The sequence below is a fragment of the Rhinolophus sinicus genome, linkage group LG09 (assembly GCF_036562045.2).
Source record: "Rhinolophus sinicus isolate RSC01 linkage group LG09, ASM3656204v1, whole genome shotgun sequence".
Classification (NCBI taxonomy): domain Eukaryota; kingdom Metazoa; phylum Chordata; class Mammalia; order Chiroptera; family Rhinolophidae; genus Rhinolophus; species Rhinolophus sinicus.
In genome coordinates this window covers 40,697,306-40,718,767 of record NC_133758.1, presented here as the reverse complement: position 1 = coordinate 40,718,767, position 21,462 = coordinate 40,697,306, and the positions used below count along the sequence as shown (strand labels likewise).

General features: G+C 44.9%; 1 protein-coding gene and 1 pseudogene across 2 annotated transcripts in view; one reads left to right on the top strand and one right to left on the bottom strand.

Annotated features, from left to right (window-relative positions):
- CABLES1 (Cdk5 and Abl enzyme substrate 1) overlaps positions 1-21,462 on the top strand; it is a 108,588-nt gene that overhangs the window by 41,330 nt on the left and 45,796 nt on the right. For both annotated transcript variants that reach the window (XM_019741223.2, XM_019741224.2), the window contains exons 2-3: positions 5,959-6,030; positions 11,406-11,498. In XM_019741223.2, the coding sequence (XP_019596782.2) occupies positions 5,959-6,030; positions 11,406-11,498 (165 nt within the window). The remainder of the gene's footprint in view (positions 1-5,958; positions 6,031-11,405; positions 11,499-21,462) is intronic.
- Positions 5,032-5,321, bottom strand: LOC109452364 (U6 snRNA-associated Sm-like protein LSm8; annotated as a pseudogene).

Below are 21,462 nucleotides of genomic sequence, written 5' to 3'. Positions count from 1 at the left end.
ACACAGGTGAGGAAAGCAGGGTCCCTCCCTGAGAGCAGCTCACTGTCTAGTGTGGATCAGTTTTGTCTGGAGGACGGAGATGCTCAGTGGGAGAAAAATATAAGTAACAAAGTAAATAAATTACAAGTGTGTGGGTGTCTTGTGACTAGTTAATAAGTTATTTTTATGTTTTTTGTCATAATAACTGAGCAGATCTGAGGTAATCATAACCTCAGCTCACCCATTACCTGCGTAATTGAGGTATCCATAGTGGCCTCACTTCCCTCACACCTGTGAAGAAGTAATCATGCCTTCCAGTGGCCGGTCTTACAGCCAGGAAGGGGGCTTCTTGCCTGGAGAGAACTAGAGCCACATAGAAAATTGCCTTTTTGTGAGGATAGCAATGGTTGGCCCAGATGGCCAAGGTCCTTTCTTGCTGTCAAAGCCTGTTTTGCTCTGAAAGATTTTTAACATTCCCTGGGGGTTCCAGCATGCAGCCAGGGTGGAGACCATTGACCTAATCTAACTTCCTCATTTGATGCCGAGGCCAGGGGTCACCTTCCTTGTCACATGCTGATCCTAACTCAGGCTATAGCTGTCCCCTGTGTTGCCCATGGTCTGACACTGGCCTTCCGGCCAAGCTGCTTCCCCAGATTACCCCATAAGCGGGTTGGCCTTGAGCAGTTGGCCCCACTGGACCCCAGGATGACCCTGCTGTGGCTTCACTGGTCAGCAGAGTTAACAGCCAGCTCAGAGTCCAGCTTTGGTGAGGTTCTTCTGGCACATGCTCCCCTCCCTGCCCACTTTAGTCCTCTCTCTGAGCTACTCTGCTTACCAGGCTAAGAAGAGACATCCCTCTTCCAGAAGCACTGACGACGGTGCCCTGAGCATAGCTCCCTTTTGCACCTCACTCTCCTGGGGGGCTCAGAATGTTAACTGGGATGATGACAGGGCTTTGGCCAGCTTTCAGGATGGCCAGGCCACTGGGCCCATTTTCCCTCTGGTCAGTTAGTGTGGATGGTTGGTCCCTGCTCCTGCTCTGAAAATGGAGTCAGTGACATTTTTGTGCCTAAAGGTACCTTAGAAATACTGGTCCTGGGTCCTGCCTTATCCAGTCATCTGTCTCTCCTGTCACATGCTTTTCTGTGTGATTTTTTTCTTTCTTTCTTCTTCTCCCTGTGACCTTTCCTTAAGCTTTCAGTGTAAGTGGATTTACTATAACGACCACTCTGGTCAGCCCTGGGTCCCCGGAGCACACAGCGACGTGCACGTGCACTGGCAGATGAACCATTAGCCCGAATGATAAGAGGATTAATTTGGTCCAAGTGTATATATCCAGATACACAGTCGTTTCATGGATTACCAATTCCTTGCTCAGGCAGAGTTGAACATTCAAAAGATAATATTGTAAAATGAGCCTGGAGGTTTCAGGGAGGCTGACTTACATGTGAGTGTTGATATGAACCACGTTGGCTTCTAAAGTGTTTTTGGCCAGTGTGGAAAGGTTCAAATTGTAATTGTCAGACAAGACAGGGAACTCCCAGTTCTGAGGACCAGACTCAGACTCTTCCATTTGATGATGTCGGCGCCTAATGCTTTTGTTTTGAGGTCTGTCCGTCTCTTAGTGGATGTCTGCTTAGTTAATAAGGGGGCATGCTATTTGGTTGAAGGCTAGGTATTCTTGTCCGTCATTAAAATACGCAGACCTGTGCTTGTTAACTGTCCTGGTAATAAAGAGTTTGTGTAGTAATAGACTTTGTTTGTGAATCAGATTGTGGGGTGAAAAGTGCCTGGTGAAGTTTGGCCACCTGCCCTTATCCTTCTCTTCCATTGTGGGCTTTGTGAGGATAGACAGCAAGGAGAAAGTTTGTTACATACCTTGGAAGGATCTAGCAAGGTGGCAAGGGGCAGAGATGACCACCACTGTGTTATCACCAAAGAGCATGCCTTTGTGGCAGTGAACAAATCCTTATTTTATGTAGAAAGGGCATGCATCACATCTCTGTTTTCATATGACGGTTTCTTTATAATGACTGGTAGTAGTTCTTTCCAAACTCTGCAGCTCCAGTTTAAAGAATATACTGCTTGGTTCTATTCATGAAGAAGGGAAGCACATCTCCTAACTTTAAAGGAATAGGTGGGCATTTGGGTTTTGGATTTTTTCCCCTTTAAGGAATCCAGACTATAAGTGTCCGTGTGTGTGTGTGTGTGTGTGTGTGTGTGTGTGTGTGTGAGTGTGAATGTGTGAATGTACCAGTGTTCAACTCATGAAGAGAGTATCAAATGTACTTGCATTTAAAAAGCAAATTTTTAAAAATGTATAGAAAGACATTCTAATTGGGTTATTTTCTAAATAATCACCGCTCTCTTTCTGATAGGGAGATTGTCCGATTGTGTGCTATTGTGAATGGACCTATTTTCTAGGGTTGAACACCATGGTCTGAATGTTGCATGAGAACCTACGGGGTCCCAGGCTGCCTGGCAGGGGCCTCGTGTGTTCACCATGGGATTTGCTGGCCTTTTCAGCTGGAGTGCTCCCCACACTGCTCCTGGGGTAGTTGGGGATGGGGTGAGGGGCAGTTCCAAATGCCAGAGGGGCTTGAGGGATTAATGGAATTCCTTCGTGGTTGTCCCATGCATTCCCTCTTGACTATGAGCTCCTTGAGCATAGGAGTCAAGCCCAGGTCAGCTTTGTGTTTCCAGCAGACCAGGTTTGCAGCTGGTGTGGTCAGGGCGGTGGTTGCAGGATGTGTTAAGAGGATGTATCTTCCTGGTCTTTGCTGGGGCCTTGGGTTGTATCTTTACTGCCGGAGGAGCAGACCAAAGAGCTTCCCAGTGGCTCTCTGCTAGGATAACTGAAGGAGGACTCCTTGGAGCTGTACAATTGCTTATGGAGCAAAACTTTTATTTACATCTATTGAGCAAATTGTCTATTTACTGGTCACTTGAAATGCTATGCTGTGCTATATTGTTCTATCTAAACATTTATTCTATCTAAATATCTAAATGTTCTATTCTATCTAAAATGGTATTTCAGGAAGGCTCAAAGTTTGACAGAATTTGTTGAGATCTCCAGGATCTGAAACCTATACGTTTGTTTTTACCTATGGATGGAAGTTATCTCTAATGACAATCTAGATATGCATACCTAAATACCTAAATCAATCTTTCGCTTTTGATTTAAAATACTCAGAACATTATCCAGAGATAAACATTTTAATCACTATCTTTTGGCTGCAGAGGAAACACTGGTAAATATTAGCGAGAACAGTGCGTGGAGGGTTGTGGGGGGGGGTGTCTAATTTTATAGGTGGCGAGTGCATCAGCAAAGGTGACATACAGCGTTAGTTACGCTTAGAGGGGAGTGCAGGTGTGGAAGGAGTAATGTCTCAGGTGGGCTCATACACAAGACAATTTGGGTAACCGTGCTACTGGCTAGGACTGGAAGAAGGGACAGAGCTAGGACAGGCAACCTGATCCTGGTCAGTACAGTGGCAAGGGCAGGTCAGGGTGCAGCCCCAGTTTCCAGGAGGAAACTGGAGTGTCAATCAAAAACCCAGTAGCTGCCTGTCATTAGCTGCCCTGTGCTGAGGACTTTAATCTCTGTTTCTTAGTTACTCTCATGTTCCCACTTCATAGACGAGGAAACTGAGTCTCAAGGATTAAGAAGTTTTTTAAGGCTCCAAAGCTTCCAAACCCCAGGACTGAAATCCAAGTCAGTCTAACCTGGCACGCGTGCTCCTTTGTAGAATTGCCCTGTCCTGTGGCTGAGGACCATGGGGGTGCTTGCCCCTGAGAGTTGTGACAGGTAGGGGTGTGACTAACTGGGCATATGCCCCGTCCTGCTGGGACTTCATACCAACCAGACCTAGGACCTGGAGGTACTACACCTCAACTGATGGCCTGGAAGCTTCAAAGCCACAGCTGTAGGCTGCTGTCCGGTTGGTGAGCCAAGTCCCCAGAGTCACAGGACTACACTGGCAAGTCCTGCTTCCTCATGAATTGGCCACCTGCAAAATCAGTTCTCCGCCCCCTCAGGCCCCTTTGCAGCTTTACAAGTCAGACCAGTGTCTCCCCACAGCCATTGTCTCAAGTCTGGCTGACTGCTAGAAATCTGGCAATACTATAGAAATGGGAATTCGCTGTAAGCTAACTGCAGAGTTAAACTGCAGATCTTGCAGAAGGTCTAGTATGTCATGAAGACGCTGAAGGTGATGTTGGAGAACTCAGGAATCTCACACTTTGAGGAATTAAGGTCTGAGAGAATTAGACCAGTTCACTGATGAAGGAGGAAGGTGTGTGATGAATATTTCAGAAAACATTTGAATTAAAGATTAGGAAAAACTCTTAGAAAATTGATGAAGCCCTTGAATAGTTTCCGAAAAAAAAAAGATCTTTCTGATGTCTTACTAAAAGCAAAACATAAAGCAAAAGGTGTCAGGGTAGTTGGTCAGAAAAAGTACCCTCGAAAGAAAAACAAAATCATTTTTTTTAAATTATTGTTTAGAATAAATTAGAGCATAATTATAATTGCATGTTCTTACCCCAAATTTGGTCAAAGTAGACTAATCCTTCTAATTTTAGTCCCATTTTTTCAAGGTAAAGAAAGATCCCATCAGATTTTTTTCTGTTTATCCCCCTCAGCCAATCATGTACTATGAAATGATGGTCTTTGTTCGAATTTCCTGGAAAGTTACTACCACCCCACCTTGACCCCTGTACCAGACAGTCTCTGTTAACTAGGACCTATTCTTATTTCAGGTCAAGCAAAAGAAACTAGATTGAGGAGGTGTTAGCAGGTGATTTGCAATTCTTTAGCAGCCTGAAAGAGTTAATGTATTGCTTAACCATGCCACACTATTTATTCTTTTTTTATGTAGGCAAAAAAATGTTTATTCAAGAAAATGTAAAAATATTTTAATTTACATATTATAATGAATCAATATGGAGTCAAAATTGCATGATTACACATTCATAAAAATTCCTCACATCATCCTCAATAATCAGTTTCTGTACAAAAATGTACAGATGTTCAATGTATGTAATTCTCCCTCAGTGTGCTACTGAGTTTAGAGGTTCTGCTGGAATGTTCCCCAAAGCAAGTGCAGAATCTGTTTCTTCATCAGTTTCCCCAATGATTGCAACATTGTCACCCCTGAGATGTATAACCCCACTACCGTTTGTTCTACGCCCTGTGAAGAGCTGAACACTCGTTCATGGCGTTCATCCAAAACCAAGTTAATGGTCTGGTCAAAACCTTTCAGTGTTCTCACAATCATTCTCCCCTCAGAAGTAATAACAGCGACAGTTCGGTTGATGTAATTCTCCAGAGCGGACGTCATGATGCAAGGCCGGGCCACTCCGGGCAGCACAGCAGCTTAGGTGACAAGCCGAGCTCCGCAGTATTTATTCTTACTGGTCTCTGAGAAACTCTCCCAAAGGAATGTCTTCCTTGTTTCTAATTGCTTTGGAAATCAGCAATGACCATCCAGAGACCATAACTTTTTTTTTATTGCCTCCTAAGGATTTTATTGTGTCCTAATTGAGATTTTATTTAATATGGTTTTAAAATTTGATATTTATCAGTCAATCTGGTTCAGACCACTGATACTTAAATACTTAACAGTATGACCTAACGCTTGAGGGAAAACTGCACACAGTACCCAAGTCATGTATTATAAGAGGCACCTTGTCTTTTTTTTTTTTTGTCTTTTGGGGAAATTACAGCATAATAAGGACCAGTCACTTCCTCAATCACCACAGAGCAGCCCTATAGCTAAGGAGAATGCTCAGAATTCAGCAAGGCAAGATGGGCTTGGCATTCGGGGTGTAAGCTGGGAACATGGCAGCCTCTTAAAGCCAGCTCTTGTCCGATCTTTTATTTTTAATGGACTTTATTTCTTAGAACAGTCTTAGATGTACAGAAATGACATTTTACAGTGCAGTTTTAACTCCTAGTTTTTTCGCCTCTCTCTGCAGACGTCGCCTCATCTCCCAGAGATCATCCTTGGAGACCCTGGAAGATATTGAAGAGAATGCCCCTCTACGGAGGTAAGTTTTTGGTGTTACATTTATATGTATATAAATGGTTTGCAGTACCAGATGGCAGCGAAAGTTTGCCCTTTTTTTTTTTAAGTTCTTGATCTACAGAGTTAAATTTTTAAAATGACCCTCTGATTCCCAGACTCATAGTTTAGAAATCCCCACTCTGAGGACCCTTAGAACTAGAAAACTATTAAACTCCAGGTATGTATTTTCCAGTCTGCCTGTGACTTTGGGTCCTGGTTCCCTTTAATTTCGAAAGCTGCTGCCTGATGAAGACCTCCTCATTGTTCCAGCTTTCCCAAGTGCACTGGCACCGGTGTCACGGTCTAGAGCTTCATTAGGAGGTACCACGATGTCACTGTGGAGCCAGCAACTTTCTTTAGGCCAGCTGGGAGTGCTCCCCTGGGGCTGAAAGCACTCCATTTCTCCCGGAGGACTACAAAAGTGCTTGCAAGGCATCTGTTTTTTTGGGTGACAGAAATCGCTGAGCTGTGCCTTGCCTCTGACTGGCAGCTTTTTCTCCTCTAATCCTGCACCTCTCTGCTGCTTCCTTCCCTCCCCACCCCTTCGCCCAGTCCTGCCCAACTGCACCATGGTCCTGGTCCAACCAGGCCCTCCTTGAACAGAGGACACAATACTCATACAACACATCCCCTTTAGTCCTCATTGCAGCCCGACCAGGGCTGGCCAGCGTGGAGGGGCTCCTTCCTGCAGAAGCCGCTGAGGCAAGATGGGACGCTGTGGCTTACCAGGGCAGGCATGGCAGGCGGCCAAGGGGGAGGCCTGTGGGAGATGTGCTCCCCTCAATTCACAGCAGCTCCTCTGTGAACCCACCTCTGCGTCCCTTGTGCTGTGGCCCCTGGCTAGGACTCTGGAGCCCCAGGCTCCTCCCTTTGAGCCTGGGAAGGTGCTGATGTGGAGGGAGGTATCTCACCCTGGAGCCGGCTCCTTCCCTGCCAGGACCTTCACTCCCCGCTTCTAGATCTTGTACACAGACCACCTGGATGAAGCATAGACAGGCCTGGGGTCTATTCAAAAGTGTTAGGTGACCCTGAATGTCATCAATAACATCATTCCAAAGAGACAGCCAGGGTCAGACAGTCCAATTTCCACTTTTGAAGTCTTTTGAAACATACGTAACCTCTGGGCCCATCCTAGGATGAAAGGCGTGTAGCTGCATGATAAATAGCTTGCGTGCAAGTGTGCTTACATCCGTCACTATTACATGTTGGGAGAAGGGCTGTTTCCTTGAAGGAGCCCACAAAATGCTCTTTAAAAGTCAAATTAGAGAGCTGGCTCTAGTCCAAAGTAATCAGCAAGAGTGGAGGAGAAATGTTCTCAGGTGGCACCAGTGGCTTTGGCATTTGAGCAGGTACCACAAATAGGAAAATCAATGAATACAGCTGAAAAGCCTCTGGTCTTTCAAAAGGCTGCGAGGAGCCAATGTGGTAGCTGTGAGCCAAGGAAACCAGGTAAAAAAATGTTACTTCCTCCTCAGGGATTCTAGGTGGTTAATGGGGGGTTGGGGAGGAGCTGGGCACTGCGTTCCTGGTCACCTGTCCTGTCACCACATTCGTACCCTCCTCTCAGAATCTGCCCATGCTGGTCTGCTGCCTCTACCCCTCAGGCCTCTGAGAGCACAGACGAGCAGAGTAAGAATGGTTATTTGCCTCAGCTACAACTTCATCCACCTCTAGCTGAATATTGTACTTAATTTCCAACAAATCTCGTGTAAATATAAAATTTAAAAATCCGTCAGAAATCAAGGGAATTTAGGCAGTTTAACAAGCCTTTATTTCCTCAAATGGATTTTTTTGAATTAAAAAAAATATATTTTCTTAGAAAACTACTTGTTCCTAGGAAATAAAATTAGCATGGCATAGCAGGAAGGGACGTTAGTTTGGGAGTCGGGGGACCAGAGTTCTTGGCCTGATTCTTTTTACTAGTTCCATGGCCTTGGAAATTCGCTTAACTTTTCTGGTGACTCAGTTTTCCCATCTATAAAATGGAAGGGGGCAAGTTGGCTGATCTCTGAGGTCCTTTCAGCTTCCTGATTCTGTGAAATGCATGTACCATTAATGACACTGAAGTATTTTGGGAACTGTGGGGGTGGAAGGCTATTAGCCCAACTTGCTTTTAAACTCAGCACATTGAACAAATGGCAAGAGGCATCTATTAAAAACCTTTTTCATAATTAAGTGTATCCTGTAATCAGTGCTAACAAGAAAGAGCTAATCTTTCATTAAATTAGTTTTTAATTTAATTCTAACCTAATTTAATTTTGCATCACTTAAAATGTATGTTTTTAAATGAATATTTACACTTTAATGCAGGTGGCTTTGAAATTAATTTGTTCTTTGCTTAACCTGATTCAACCTGAGTGCTCAGTCTTCTGGTTTCCTTGGCAATCGTTGCTAACGCCACAATTCTCTTAAAGCGGTTCTTAGATTCCCTGGTGGTTTAGTTGAATGCTTAAAAAAAGTAAGGTAACAAACGGCTCTATGAACAAAGGGCTAGATTAGTGGCCCACCCAGACAGAATTGGATGCTGATATTGACCTAAAGCACTCTTTTGAAAAGTCTTGTGCCTCACAGTTTTGTTAGGTAAGTTTGTTTCCTGTATTCACCTGGAACTCCAAGAATTGGACATTTACAAGGAGAGGGTTTATAGACTGAGGAGTGTTCAACTTGCCTGGTGATTACCTAGTATCCTAGAAATAAGTACCTGGGATATCCCTACTAGGTATCCAGGAAACCCCTCAGGTCATCTGCAGCAAATGTGACAGTCATCACTACCTGTCCCAGCCTGTCTGGGTTGCTGGTGCTGAGAGCCATCTTTGGCTGTTTTGCTGACATCCAGATCCTGTAGAAACCCAGGGAATTTTGTCCTCAAACCTGAAAGGCAGCAACATCTCTTTCTTCAGGCACGGACGGCAGAGAACAGCTTGGGGTCATCCCTCCTCTGGGCTGGGATTGGTACCAGCTTTCCACCCCTGCGGTAGGAGAGGAAAGGTCCCCTCACAGTCTAGCTCTGGGCCCATGGCCCTCAGACTGGCTGGCCCAGGAAGATCTGCTTTTGAAGGGAAAGTGGGGTAAGGGTGTGAGGACACTTCTGAACACGTGGCCCTGTCCAGAAACCAGTGGAAGCATACCTTTACGCTTTCGGAGGTTCTCCTCGCTCCAGTGAGTACATGTTTCTAGAACCTTCTTCTGTGTGTGAGAGAGACAGTTGGGGATGTTAGGCAGCCTGCAGAATTGAGCAGTCATTTCTGGAAGTAGAAGTGAGGCAGTTTGGGGTCCCGGGTCTGCTTTTAGAGAACTGCCCCAAGAAAGCAGAGGGAGGCTCTATCCCCTTGAACCCCAAAATGACTAAATTTGGGTTTAGAAGCCTGTAGTGGGGAGTGGGATTGGTGGGTGTTGTCCCCTATTCAAATTCTGCCTGAAGTCCACAGGACGCATCTAATAAATGCCCTGAGGCAGGGCTTTGCAAGTCTTTAAAATCATCTATTTAAAACCGAAAATTCAGGACCCTGTTAAGGGCTGCAGTTTTAACAATATATGTGGCAAGTAGTAACAAAATATGTACCCTCTGTAGCTAATGGTCTGTTACTCATCACACCTGAAATGTGTATATGAATAGTTACATGTATGTACATATGCATGAACGTATATATTTGTGTGTGAACGAATCACTTGACAGTTTATGAAGCTCTTGTGTACATCATCACATTTAGTCCTCACAACGCCAGGGAAGGAATGTTACTACTGGTAATCAGGGTCTCTTGTGAGTTTGGGGGTAGAAACTGGGAGGACCATGGTTTCTGCTGAGGCATCTTGCAGGGCCATATGGGCTATAGACATCGAATATGGACCTTGTCCTGATGTAGTGGAGATGAATAAAAGGGGGGCTTTCCCTCCTCTGAACCCAAGGCCGTGGGAACCCCCTTTTCCTGATGAAAGTCATCAAATATCTGATGTCATGTCTTTGCTTTGGTAGGCAGTCATTCACTTCAATGTGATTATTTTCAAGTTAAATTACATTTTAAGGTGCTATTTTTTATGAAAAAAAAATTTTCAGTGCTCTCTGGGAAAAGGCTTCTGGAAAGACTGGCCCTTCCTAGAGGGTGGGTAAGCGGGTTTGGGGGGTTGTACGTCCTGAGGTCTGGACGAGGGATATCACCTAATTTCCCTTGAGCTGGACTCTTGGGGGATTATAAAGATTGGAATTGCTCTGCAGGTCTGTGACCCTGCCCATTTCCCTGGCCTGTGCCCCATCCTGCTCCCACATCCCACCTGCCTCCTGGTTGGGTCACCTTGTTATTCTTGTACCTGAAGCCTCAAAGCTCAGAACTGACTGAACTTGAAAGGTGGCCGCAGCCCAGACCTCAGTGTGGCTTTGGGAAGCCGGGCACTGCTTTCCGGAACTTGCTCTCTGACGCATACGTTCTCGAGTATCCACTTTCGATGGCAGGATCAGCCCTTGGGCTTGGGGTCCATGGTCAGAAAAGTTTAAGTAAACAAAAAAAAATTTGGTAGCAAAAACCAAAATAGAAAAGTCACAGCTCTCTGTTTTAAGAAAACACCCAACTTCAGACTCTCTTGAGTTGGGTTTTGCTTTTTTCCCCTTGTTGTTGTTGCAGCTGTGTAACTTAGAATTTGCCAGGTAACTTTGGGAAAAAAATATACACAGATAAGATCTTTTCAGCCTGTGGTCTGTTCTGTCAGTCCTGTAGTGCAAGCACATGTATATTCCAGAAAGAAATAATTTGAATCGAAGTTATTTTGTTCAACAAATATTTAACATTTATTTTAAAAAGAAAAGAAACAGCCACTAGCTAGGTCTCTGATTCTCATTCAAAGTAAAGCTGTGACTTCCAGGCCTAGTCAAGTTGAGAATTGAAGCAGCTGTCTAGGTAAGTCAGGCCAGAGCATGGCTACGGAAGAAAAATGATTTGGGGTTGCTTTTGAAATGAATTTTCCAGTGTTTTTCCTCTCCAAGTTTTTTAAATTTACTGTTTTCTAAATCTTTTAAATATACAGTTTTCTGTTCCCGTTACGTGTGTTGAAACTGGAGGATTCTTTTTAAGATGACAAGTAAGAAGAATGTCTTTGGAATCTGCATAGGTTATATTATTGTAACTGAGGACAATAGTTTTCATTAGCTGGCTTTTCAGAGACCCATATAAATTATTATCAGTATTATCAAGGAAGTTGTCTGTCACTGGGTTTTTTTTTAAGCTTCCTTTCTTTCCAGCCATATTGTCTCATTATCCTTGGGGTGACTCAAACCATTTGTCTGGTCTTTCCTTCCTGTCTTTTTGTGGAGATGTCTCAGCTGTCCAGCGGGCCACTGACTGTTTTTGAAATGACTTTATTTTTCAGATGTCGAACTCTCTCAGGTTCACCCAGACCAAAGAACTTTAAGAAGATTCATTTTATCAAGAATATGCGGCAACATGATACGAGGAATGGCAGGTACTACACTTATAAGCTGCTTGCACCTCCCGGTTGTAGGAAGGGGTGCGTCCAGTGGGGAAGGGAGGAGGGGATTGTTTGAATGACCAGACCTCAGCCTCGTGAAGCCCATGCTGTGAAGATGAGCAGAATCTCCTACAACCTTCCCAGACGAGTTCCACCCCACTCCCACCAGAATCCACAGGAAATAATGCTCCCTAACATTGACCACAGGCTTGGTGAGATTTATCAGATTAACCAAAAACTGAATTTTTAATAGTACTCAAATATATTTTTATAGAAAACTTTGAACAGAAAAACAGCTGAGTTTTTGTTTTGGGGGGTTATTTCCCCTTCTCGTTCTGCTTTGTTGGGTTTTGTTTTATTTTTTTCACCGGGGCTGTGTGCCTTGGTCAGTAACTGTCCCACCAGATGAACTTGGTTTTGGTGCTAGCTTTGATGACTCTTTAGGAGAGTAGAATCACGACTTTGCCAGCAGATTCTCTTGGGCACTAATTCCAATTCCTGGGCTGCTGACATCTGGAGCGTGTGTTTCTCTAGTTCTTCAGTTGCTCTTTTGGAAAGTGCTATTAAATGAAAATTATCACAGTTGAAATTTATAGGACCTTGATATTAAAACTATTCTGGTGACAAATAGATCAGAATCATTATCGCTGGCCTGTTTGTGATTGAATGGCTCAGTCCATTCATGGTAGCCTAAGGGCAGTGCTAGAAGAGAGATCCAAAACCTCTTGGGGTTCCCTTGTGCTCGTACCCCTCTGTACCCCTTACGGGCAGCTCCGCCCACTGACCTGTGACCTGGATAGTGGTTTCCCTTGAATGGGGGAGTTATAGACACCATCCCAGAGCAGAGGTCCTGCTCAAAGACCACTTTGTTTGATCTCCTGAATTCCAGAAGGCCACTAGTACTCTATACCAAATGAAAAGAGCTAAAAAGTCGTTAGACTCATGGAATGATTAAGGCCCAGCATTACTGTAATTTGGTATAAAACACACTATACAACCTGAATAATAACACTAATAACTACAATTTTTAAAGACTTGTTGTCTTGAAGTTTATGCGTACCTTTAAAACCTTAGTTAAATAAGGAACAGTTGTATGGCTATTCAGTGATTTCGGAATAGCAAAATTGAGTTCTCCCTCAAATAGTTTTGACGTAGTACATATTTCTATTTTAAATACAGAGCTTTCATTAAAATGTTCCCAACTGTCATCTGTGAAATAAAATATTCTGACTTTCTCTCTCTCTCCTCCTTACGCTCAGTTACAATCATGCCTTATTCATTTAACCACTGTGTTTTTCTTGTCTTTTGTGGCTCTTAATTACCAAATCCAAACTTTATTCATGCCATTTTTACTATAATTATTCATTATTTATTTACATTTGTGTTTGTTTCCATAATCCCTTTAGCCATAAGATAAGCATAGAAAGCCTTTAATTCCTAAATAAAATCAATGACAAAGCCAAAGGAATGGGCCACATTAATAGTATCCCCGCCTCCTTGTGCTGTCGAGAATAACTCAGTCGGATAATCGCCTGGCACAGTTCAGTAGTGAGAGGATGTAGTTAATAAAAGATTTGGACTAATGGGATTGCCAGTGTACATTATGAAGCCACTTTCCTCAGCACACCCATGACCCAGGAACAATACAAACAGTCAGGAAGGCATGCAGTGGCTGGCAGTTTTGCTGGGGAATTTTCAGAGGGAGCCAGGAGAGACTGTTAGCTTATCTGAAGATCTGAGAACTGGAATTTAGGACAGGAAAGCAAGCTCTTAGAGCTGTTGTGAGACCCACAGGCAAGAGGCTGTGACGTGGCCAGTTGTAACTGCCTAGGTGAGACCTGCCTTTCTTGTGCTGAAGGAAGATGAAAGGACTGGAGGCGCTCTCCTTCCCCCGCTCTGGTTTATGGGCAAAGATGGGTTGTTCTTAGATGAAAGAAAGAACCCGGGAGGATAGGAAGAAAATACGATTTCTGAGGGGACGGAAGGAAATTGTGGTCAAGAGCTGATGAATGGGAGGATGTGACCCAGCCTTTCGAGAAAGGAAAAGAGAATTGCCCCCAGTGCTGCTGGGCAGCCGCTGTGAGATTGTCCTGCTGGAGGGTGGCTAGGGACATGTGGATAAGGGATCCTGGGCGGCGATCCTCCCGCTCAGAAGGGCGGGGCTGGGGCCATGGCTGGGCGGGGTCTCTGGTTCCACAGCCGCCCCGGGTGTACAGAGACCCCGGGTGTACAGAGACCCCGGGTGTACAGAGACCCCGGGTGTACAGAGACGGAGTGGACCACAGCACACAAGAGGGGCACCCGCCTCAGGCCTGCCTGCCCGTGTTGGGGAGGGAATGAGGCTTTACGGAGAAGGCTGGAAGTCTTCCTTAAAGAGCCTGAAGGCCCGAACTGGAAACAGAATGGCCTGAGTTACTGGAATGTTCGCCTCTTCTCACACCCGGGGAAGAGACTGAAAAGGAGCCTGCACAGCCCCAAGTCCCACAGCAGGCTCCCCCAACCCCAGGTGGTTTTGGTCCCTGCTCCAGCCCCTACTTCTGCCCACTCAAAGTCTCCTTGTGACCTCTGACCAGCACAGACCAGCCTCTCAGACCGCAGGCCAAACCTGCTTGCTCTTCTGGCTCTGAAGACGCTAGTGGTGGGCTGTCTCTGTCCCTAAGCCCACTGTGTGTGTGACGGGCACCAGCCTCAAGGAGGATTTGGGTTCCTGTCTCAGCAAGGGCTGGAGTGCAGCTGACAGGGACGAGAGGGGAGCATCTGTCTTGAGACTCAATATCTAACCTGACTGTGAATGGTCAATTTTTAAGATAGAAAGGGGAAAAGATAATAGAAACTGAGCACCAAATATGGTAAAAGACTATACTTGTGTTATGGAAAAAACGAAATACCCAGGTCGACCTCATGGTCAGTAATATTAGGATACCTGCTTAGAAATAAAGCGTGGGGCCTGGGCCAGCTCCAGGTTCACCCAGTTCTCTCCATGACATGAGACAAATCCCAGCTGGCGTGTCGTGAAGTGGAAGTGACCACCTTCAGTAGAAGGTGTAGTTCTGATGAAAGATGGAGTCTATTGGAAGTAAAAATCATCTTCATCTGTCTGGAATCCCTGAATTCTGTGAGGCTGGATTAGGGATCTACCGTATTTCCCTGAAAATAAGACCTAACTGGAAAATAAGCCCTGACATGATTTTTCAAGATGACATCCCCTGAACATAAACCCTAATGCGTCTTTTTTTGAAGCAAAAATTAATATAAGACCCGGTCTTACTTTCGGGGCAACACGGTGCTAGAAGGCTTTGTGTGTGGCTACAGTGCAGAGAACCAAGCTGAGCGTGTTTGGGAGCCATGCCACAGATCGGTGGGCCAGGTGGAGTGAAGGATGGAGCCTGGACACAGTTGACAGACCCAGCAGTGGAAGCTTCTGCTCCACTGTTAGAACCAGACAGTGTGATGCGTTCTTTCCTGGCCCGGCTGGGTGTTGCATCTTCTAGCAGGTAGGGAACGTGGTGACGGGAGCTGCCACACTCCAGTTCTTCTTCTGCCTTAACACAAAGACAGGTTGGCGATAGGGAAGTCGTGTTGGACTTGATAGTTGGAAAAGACAATAATGACTGACTGTTTTAGAAAGACAGATTTCAGAAAGTTCAAACTAAGAAATGGATTCGTGTAGCTGCTACCATACTGCCAAAAGGGGTTATAAAATGGTGAATATCATAAAGTGATAATGGATACATTTGTTGAGTGCTTACTGGGTGCCAAGCTCTCAATTCTTGATCGGCTTTGTTTCGTTCATTCAAGTCAATGGATGTTTGGTGAGTAAATGAGTGGAAAGACCTTTTAATGAGTTTTAGCCTTTAGGACTAAATCTTGAAAAAATGGAAAGAATTTAGAAATACACATTTTAATCCTTGATATAACCTTATGAGGGAGTTGTTACTATTGTTGTATCAGGCAGAATAATGGCCCCTTACCCCCACCCAAAGCAGTCCATGTTGTATCTCTAGGACCTGTGGATATGTTAGGTTATATGGCAATGGGGAATTAAGGTGACAGATGGAGTTGATATTGCTGATCAGATGCCCTTAAAATAGCAGGATTATCCTGGATTATCTGAGTGGGCTCCATGTCATCACAGGGGTCCTTAAAAATAGAAGAGGGTGGCAGGAGAGTCAGTGTCAGGGCGATACAATGTGAGATAGACTCAACTGTCCATTCCCGGCTTTGAAGGAGGAGAAAGGGGCTATGAGCCAAGCAATGCAGCAGCCCCTAGGAGCCAGAAAAGGCAAGAAAATGATTCTCCTTTAGAGCCTCCAGTGGAACCAGCTCTTGACTTTAGCCCTGTGACACCCATTTCAGACTTCTGAGAAGAAACGTATGTTGTTTTAAATCACTAACTTGCAGTAATCTGTTAGCTCAGCCACAGGAAACTAAAACACTCCTTATCCCAATTTACAAAGGAGGAAACTGCAACATTTAGCTAGAAAGTGGGGTCAGATGGTGGTGGAAACGTAGATCCAAGCATCGGATTCCAAAGTTGCTTCTCTCAATGGAAGGGAAGGGTGGGAGATTAAAAATCCATACACTGGTAGACAGCATGTTGTGGTGAATTTTGAGACAACTCTATTTTAAAAAATCATTAGCTAAAGGCCCAAGACTGATGAAAGAGTGGCAAACATATAAGAATATTGGGAGGAAGACCCAAGTCCAGAATAAACTAAAGAAGGACATAAAGGAAAGAAAACTGGACTCTTTGTACATTGCTGGTGGGAGTATAAAATGGTGCAGTACTTGTGGAAAATATTTCGGCAGTGCCTCAGAAAGGTAAGTGTAAAAGTCCCACATGACCCAGCAGTCGCCAGGATTATGCCTAAAATAATTGAAAAGAGGAACTCAGGCAGACACTTGTAACAAGTGTTCATAGTAGCATCTTTCACAGTAGCCAAAAGGTGGAAACAACCCAAGTGTCCATCAGCAGATGAATGGATGAACAGAACGTGCTGTATACATACAAAGGAGTATTACTCAGGACGAAGTGCTGGTGAAGTACGACAATGTGGATGAACCTTGAAAACAGTATGCTGATTGAAATGAGCCACATACAAAAGGCCGCATAGTGTATGACTCCATTTATACAAAATACCCAGAATAGGTAAAGCCACAGAGACAGAAAGTAGATCAGAGGTTACCAGGGACTGGGGGAAAGGGAGTGATTGCTAAATGGTTGCAGAGTTTCTGCTTGCAGCAATGGATAAGTTTTGGAAATAGATAACAGTGATGGTTGCACAACCTTGTGTGTGTATTTAATGACATTGAATTGTGCACTTAAAATGGTTAATGGCATATTTTATGTTGTATGTATTTCGTCACAATAAAATAAAATGTCAGTGATAGCCATGGGCTTTTAAAACCATGTTCAGAAGGAGGGAAGGGAGGGTGAATTCATGGGGTTGATGGTACAAGGGAGTAGCTGTCAGCTGCTGGCCTAGTTTCAATTTCTTTAACACGTAGAACTGTGAAATGTAGACCAAACAAAGCAATGTGCTGGGCACACAGTAGGCACTCAATTGGTGTTTGTAGAATAAATGAATGGAGAGGCCTTTTAAATGAGTTTCAGTCTGCAGGACTAGATCCGAGGGAATAGAAAGAATTCAGAACAAACGATCATTAAAACACCATGGAGACTAAAAGAAGTTCTAAGTTCAACACTAGGCAAATGTCGCCTTCAAAAAGTGAGAAAGAAACTGAGCTGGTAGCAGAGGGTAAGTTCTAATAATCATAGACGAGCCAGCCCAGAGCTGATGGCTGGCTGAGTCCTGGAATGGATTGTGCAACAGATGGTTTGGGTGCTTTTATAAAAGAGTAGCGTTTGCTAATAGTCAATATGACCTCACTGAGAAAAAGTCATGGTAAGTTAACTTCGTCTCCTCATTGATGGAATACCTAGGTTAGTAAATTAGGGGACTTCACAGACATGACAATTGGTTTCAGCAGAATGTTACACTGCTCCTCTTACAGCCCGTCCCAGTCGACAGAATGGTGAGCTGTGGGCTGGGCAGTGGTGAGGCCAGAGAGCCTGCCGGCAGCTGAGAGTTTTTAGCTGATGGTTGTTTGCCTAAAGGGGTGTGTAGGGACACTACGTAGCACATGGTACTCCCTTGAGCTTTATCTCCTCTTCAGAGTGAAAGCCAGTAAGCCTTGTTGGCCTTGTGGAAAACCAAAAGCAGCAGGGAGAGCAGGAGAATGTTATAGAGGAGAACCAAGGTTCAGTTACTTCAATAGCTGAAAATGCAAGGCACAGTACACTGAGACGGAATTTAGCAGGAATAAGTGATTTCCAGTACAGGATAGACACTTCTCAGGAGTTCGTGGGAAAAAATATCTTGGAATTTAGGTGAACAGCATGTTCCTTAGGAGCTAAGAACTACAGAGTGAGCCAGCTAATTGAGCACGTCCTAATTGAAGGATAATGTCACAGAAATGTATCTATCACTTTTGCACCCAGCCAGGATCAGAGCCATTTGTCGTGTTTCAATCGGCACGAGTGTCACATTTTAAGACATTGCATGAGTATTGGGATGGCCCCTTTGCGTGGACTCAGATTGTCCAGTCCCCTTTCCCATGCAGGACATGATGGATGACATATAGCAAGTGGGAACAGCCAGATGTTCTGTCTCATTTCATTGAAACACCTATGTGTAAACAGCCATTTTTTTCTGGAAGGAGACATGTGCATCCGGATAAAAGATACCTTAATAAAGTGGTTCCTTAACTGCAGAGAGTGAAGTGATACCAGTGTTTAGCCCATTCAGCACCCAGGTACTGACACCTCTTCTGTGCTGGCACTGTTTTAAGTGATGGGATATATCTGTGAATAAAGCAAACAAAAGTCCTGCTGCGAGGAGTTAGATGCTAGTTGGGGAGGCAGATGATACGCAAGTAAACGTATCCTGTCAGAGCTGAGGTAGGTGTGCTGTGAAGGAAAACAGAAGCAGCTGAGGGGTTGGGGGTGTAGAAGCAGGGCCTGTGGTGGGCCAAGGCTTCAAAGATGGGGATACCTTAGAGCAGAGGTGAGGCAGGTGAGAAAGAGATGAGGGAACCAGCCCTGTGCTAGCTCAGTGGGGAAGACTGTTCAGGGTGGATGGAACAGCAATTGCAGAGTCGCTGAGGCTGCACCATTGGGATGAGCCTGAAGCGCTGTAGGGAAGCCAGTGTGGATGAGTTAGAGAGAGAGGGAGAGAGAGAAAGTAGATTGAGTCCTACGGTTACTGTGTAAAAGGTCCGGCTGCTCGAGAGGCGAGGTTGGTGGAAAGAAAATCAGGTTTATTCCAAAATGCCAGCATTAAGGGAAGACAGTGGACTCCCTGTCACAAAGACTAACTACTTCTCTTAATACCACCAAAAGGTTTTATAGACACGCAAGCAGGGGCAGAGCAAAGGAAGGAGTAGTAGTGGGCCAGGGAACTCCAGGAAAAAGCGCTTTTTAGAGGCTCTTCTGCCTCAGGGTCAGGAGTGAACCCCACACAGGTGCAAAATACTCCTCCCAACTTACCGGGCCTGGCCCGGAAGTAAACAGAACCATTGGAACTGGTATGCATGGTAAATGCACAGTAAACAGTCATCAGCGTTTGGGGGAAGGAGAAGGAAGCAAAGAAAGGAAAGAAAAAAACTTTCAAAAAGTCCCAAGCCAAACCACTGTCAAATCGAATTACATCAGAGGTTTAAATTGCAAAAATAGAAGATACAGGATCACCGTTACACTAGCAGGGTAGCTTGTGAAGACGTCCGCTTTTATTATGAGTGGGGTGAGAGCCACGGCACGTGCTGAGCAGTGGACTGGTGTGACCTGGCTTGCACTTGAACAGGAGCACTCTGGCCACCCAAAAATCAAGGGCAAGCATTGCAGGTCTTTTTCTGGTAACCTTATTCTTATAGAAAATTAGACTGTGTGTGTTGTGTACTATCTTCTAAAGGTGAATTAATTTTGATATGAAGTTCAAAGATGACTTGAGGCCTTTAAAAAACTTCATGAATATATGAGCAAACTCACAAAAGAGGGGTGACCAGTGGCCGCATGCTACAGCATCTGGAATGGGCTCTCGAACATTCCAGGAGGGTGAGGGGGGTGGTTGGCTAATGGGAGCTGCTGTGTCTTTAGTAGAGGAGAGTCAGTCACTTTGCTCTCTCTGCGTCTTCACCGAAAGTCCCACTGCATACTGGGGAGAGAAAGGAACTTAGCCTACAGCAGATACATCTCAGTCCTCTGGGATAAGACACACCCTTGAAAATGACAAACATTACAAAATGAGCTAGTGCCAACTGAGAGAGCTAATTGCTGGCCAGGTAGAGAACTATGTCATCAGAATGGAAGGTGGAGATGCTGTGCTTGAAGACTGAAGAATATGGGTGTCACCGTGCCTCAGGCATGCAGTTTGTGGGCATTATTTATCATCTATGGGAAGTCATCTGGTTTCCGAATGTGTGTATTATATACAAGTGATGGCTGCCATGTACACTGGAAATGCCCTTCTTATGGGTCTGCTTTGAGACTCATTTCCTTCTGAACAGGCAGAGAAATGCTCTGCAGTGAGTGGACTGGGCCATCTCATTCCTCGGAAGGAATTTTCAGAGATTTAAAAGGATTTGAGATGGGAGCAGAAAAACAAGTGAGCTAGAGTGTTTTCTCTTTAAAGTGTGAACTCAGTGGGAAAACTCAAAAATACATAAAAAAGATTTTGGCACTCTTGATCTGCTTTTTCAAGTAAGAAGTGAAAAGTGCAGTAACTGAAGTCAAGTTGTACCCTTTCCTTTTTATACTGAAAATTTTGGAGGGAAGGGGGATGGGTAATAACTAAATTAAGACCTTGTTTGTGATCTCATCGGTTCCAATCTGTCAGCCTAGTTTAGTTTGAAAAACGAGTTGGAGGAAGTGGCACATTTCAAAAAAATAAAACAGCTAGTTACCAGTTCTGAAACTGGCCTTCTTGAAGGATGAAAACTGTCATTGCCTTTTCTCCCTTAAATGAATCCATCCAATTTGATAGATGGTGACCATCTTCTGTGAGGCTCCTTGCACCATCCACCTTTTCCCAAGCATGCTTTTCCCTCTCAGAACCTTTGTGCTTCATTAGAAGACTAAAACCCACCATCCCCCAGCAGGAGGCTGGCAGGGAACTTTACATCATCATCAGTGTTTATAGCCAATTGTGGGACAGGGGAGTGTATAGACTGAAGGAGCCTTCAGCAATCCCCCAACCTCACTTAGACTCCAGGCCCAGCCTCTTATGGCCCCGAAAGGTCCCCCAGAGCTGCTCTCCAATGTGACTGACCCACGGACTTACTCTAAGTTCTTCCCAGGTGCTGAGTGGGGGGAGGAAGGGAGGAGCTGCACTTGCAGACCAACCTCTGGGAGGTGGGAATGCTTGTGCCCTGGGGCCAGCTGGGGCTAGCGCTGGGTCAGCACCACACTCTAGAGTTTGGTAAGGTTTTATTATTTGTATCTCTTTAGGAAGCATGGAGGTTATGCTGGCTTTTTCTTTGGCTCTGTATGAGGTTTTTGAGAAAAATCATTTTCAGTCATAAGCAACTGTACTCAGTGTTTCGCTTGTGCAGACGTATGCTGCTGAATAGCTTGCAGATTGCAAGTGCTTGTTGCTTCTTTTCAACCAGTTTGACATATAAGAAGTAAGACGAGTCACAGAGGAAAGGTCTAGGGTTGGATAGAACCTTCCCTTGGAGGTTCTGTTTTAATTCTCTGCTTGGTGAGAGGGCCTGGGAGCCTGGAGGAAACCAGACCTTGGTTCTCACCAGTGATATGCAGCAGCTGCCTGAGAGGAAAACAGGAATTAGAGCTAGTGGCCGGCTCAGGGCCTGGGCCACGCGTCAGGGCACAGCTACCTGTGCTGTCTGGGAAGAACAAGTAGGCGAGGGCTCAAGAGGGGACCTCCTAATTTCTGTGACA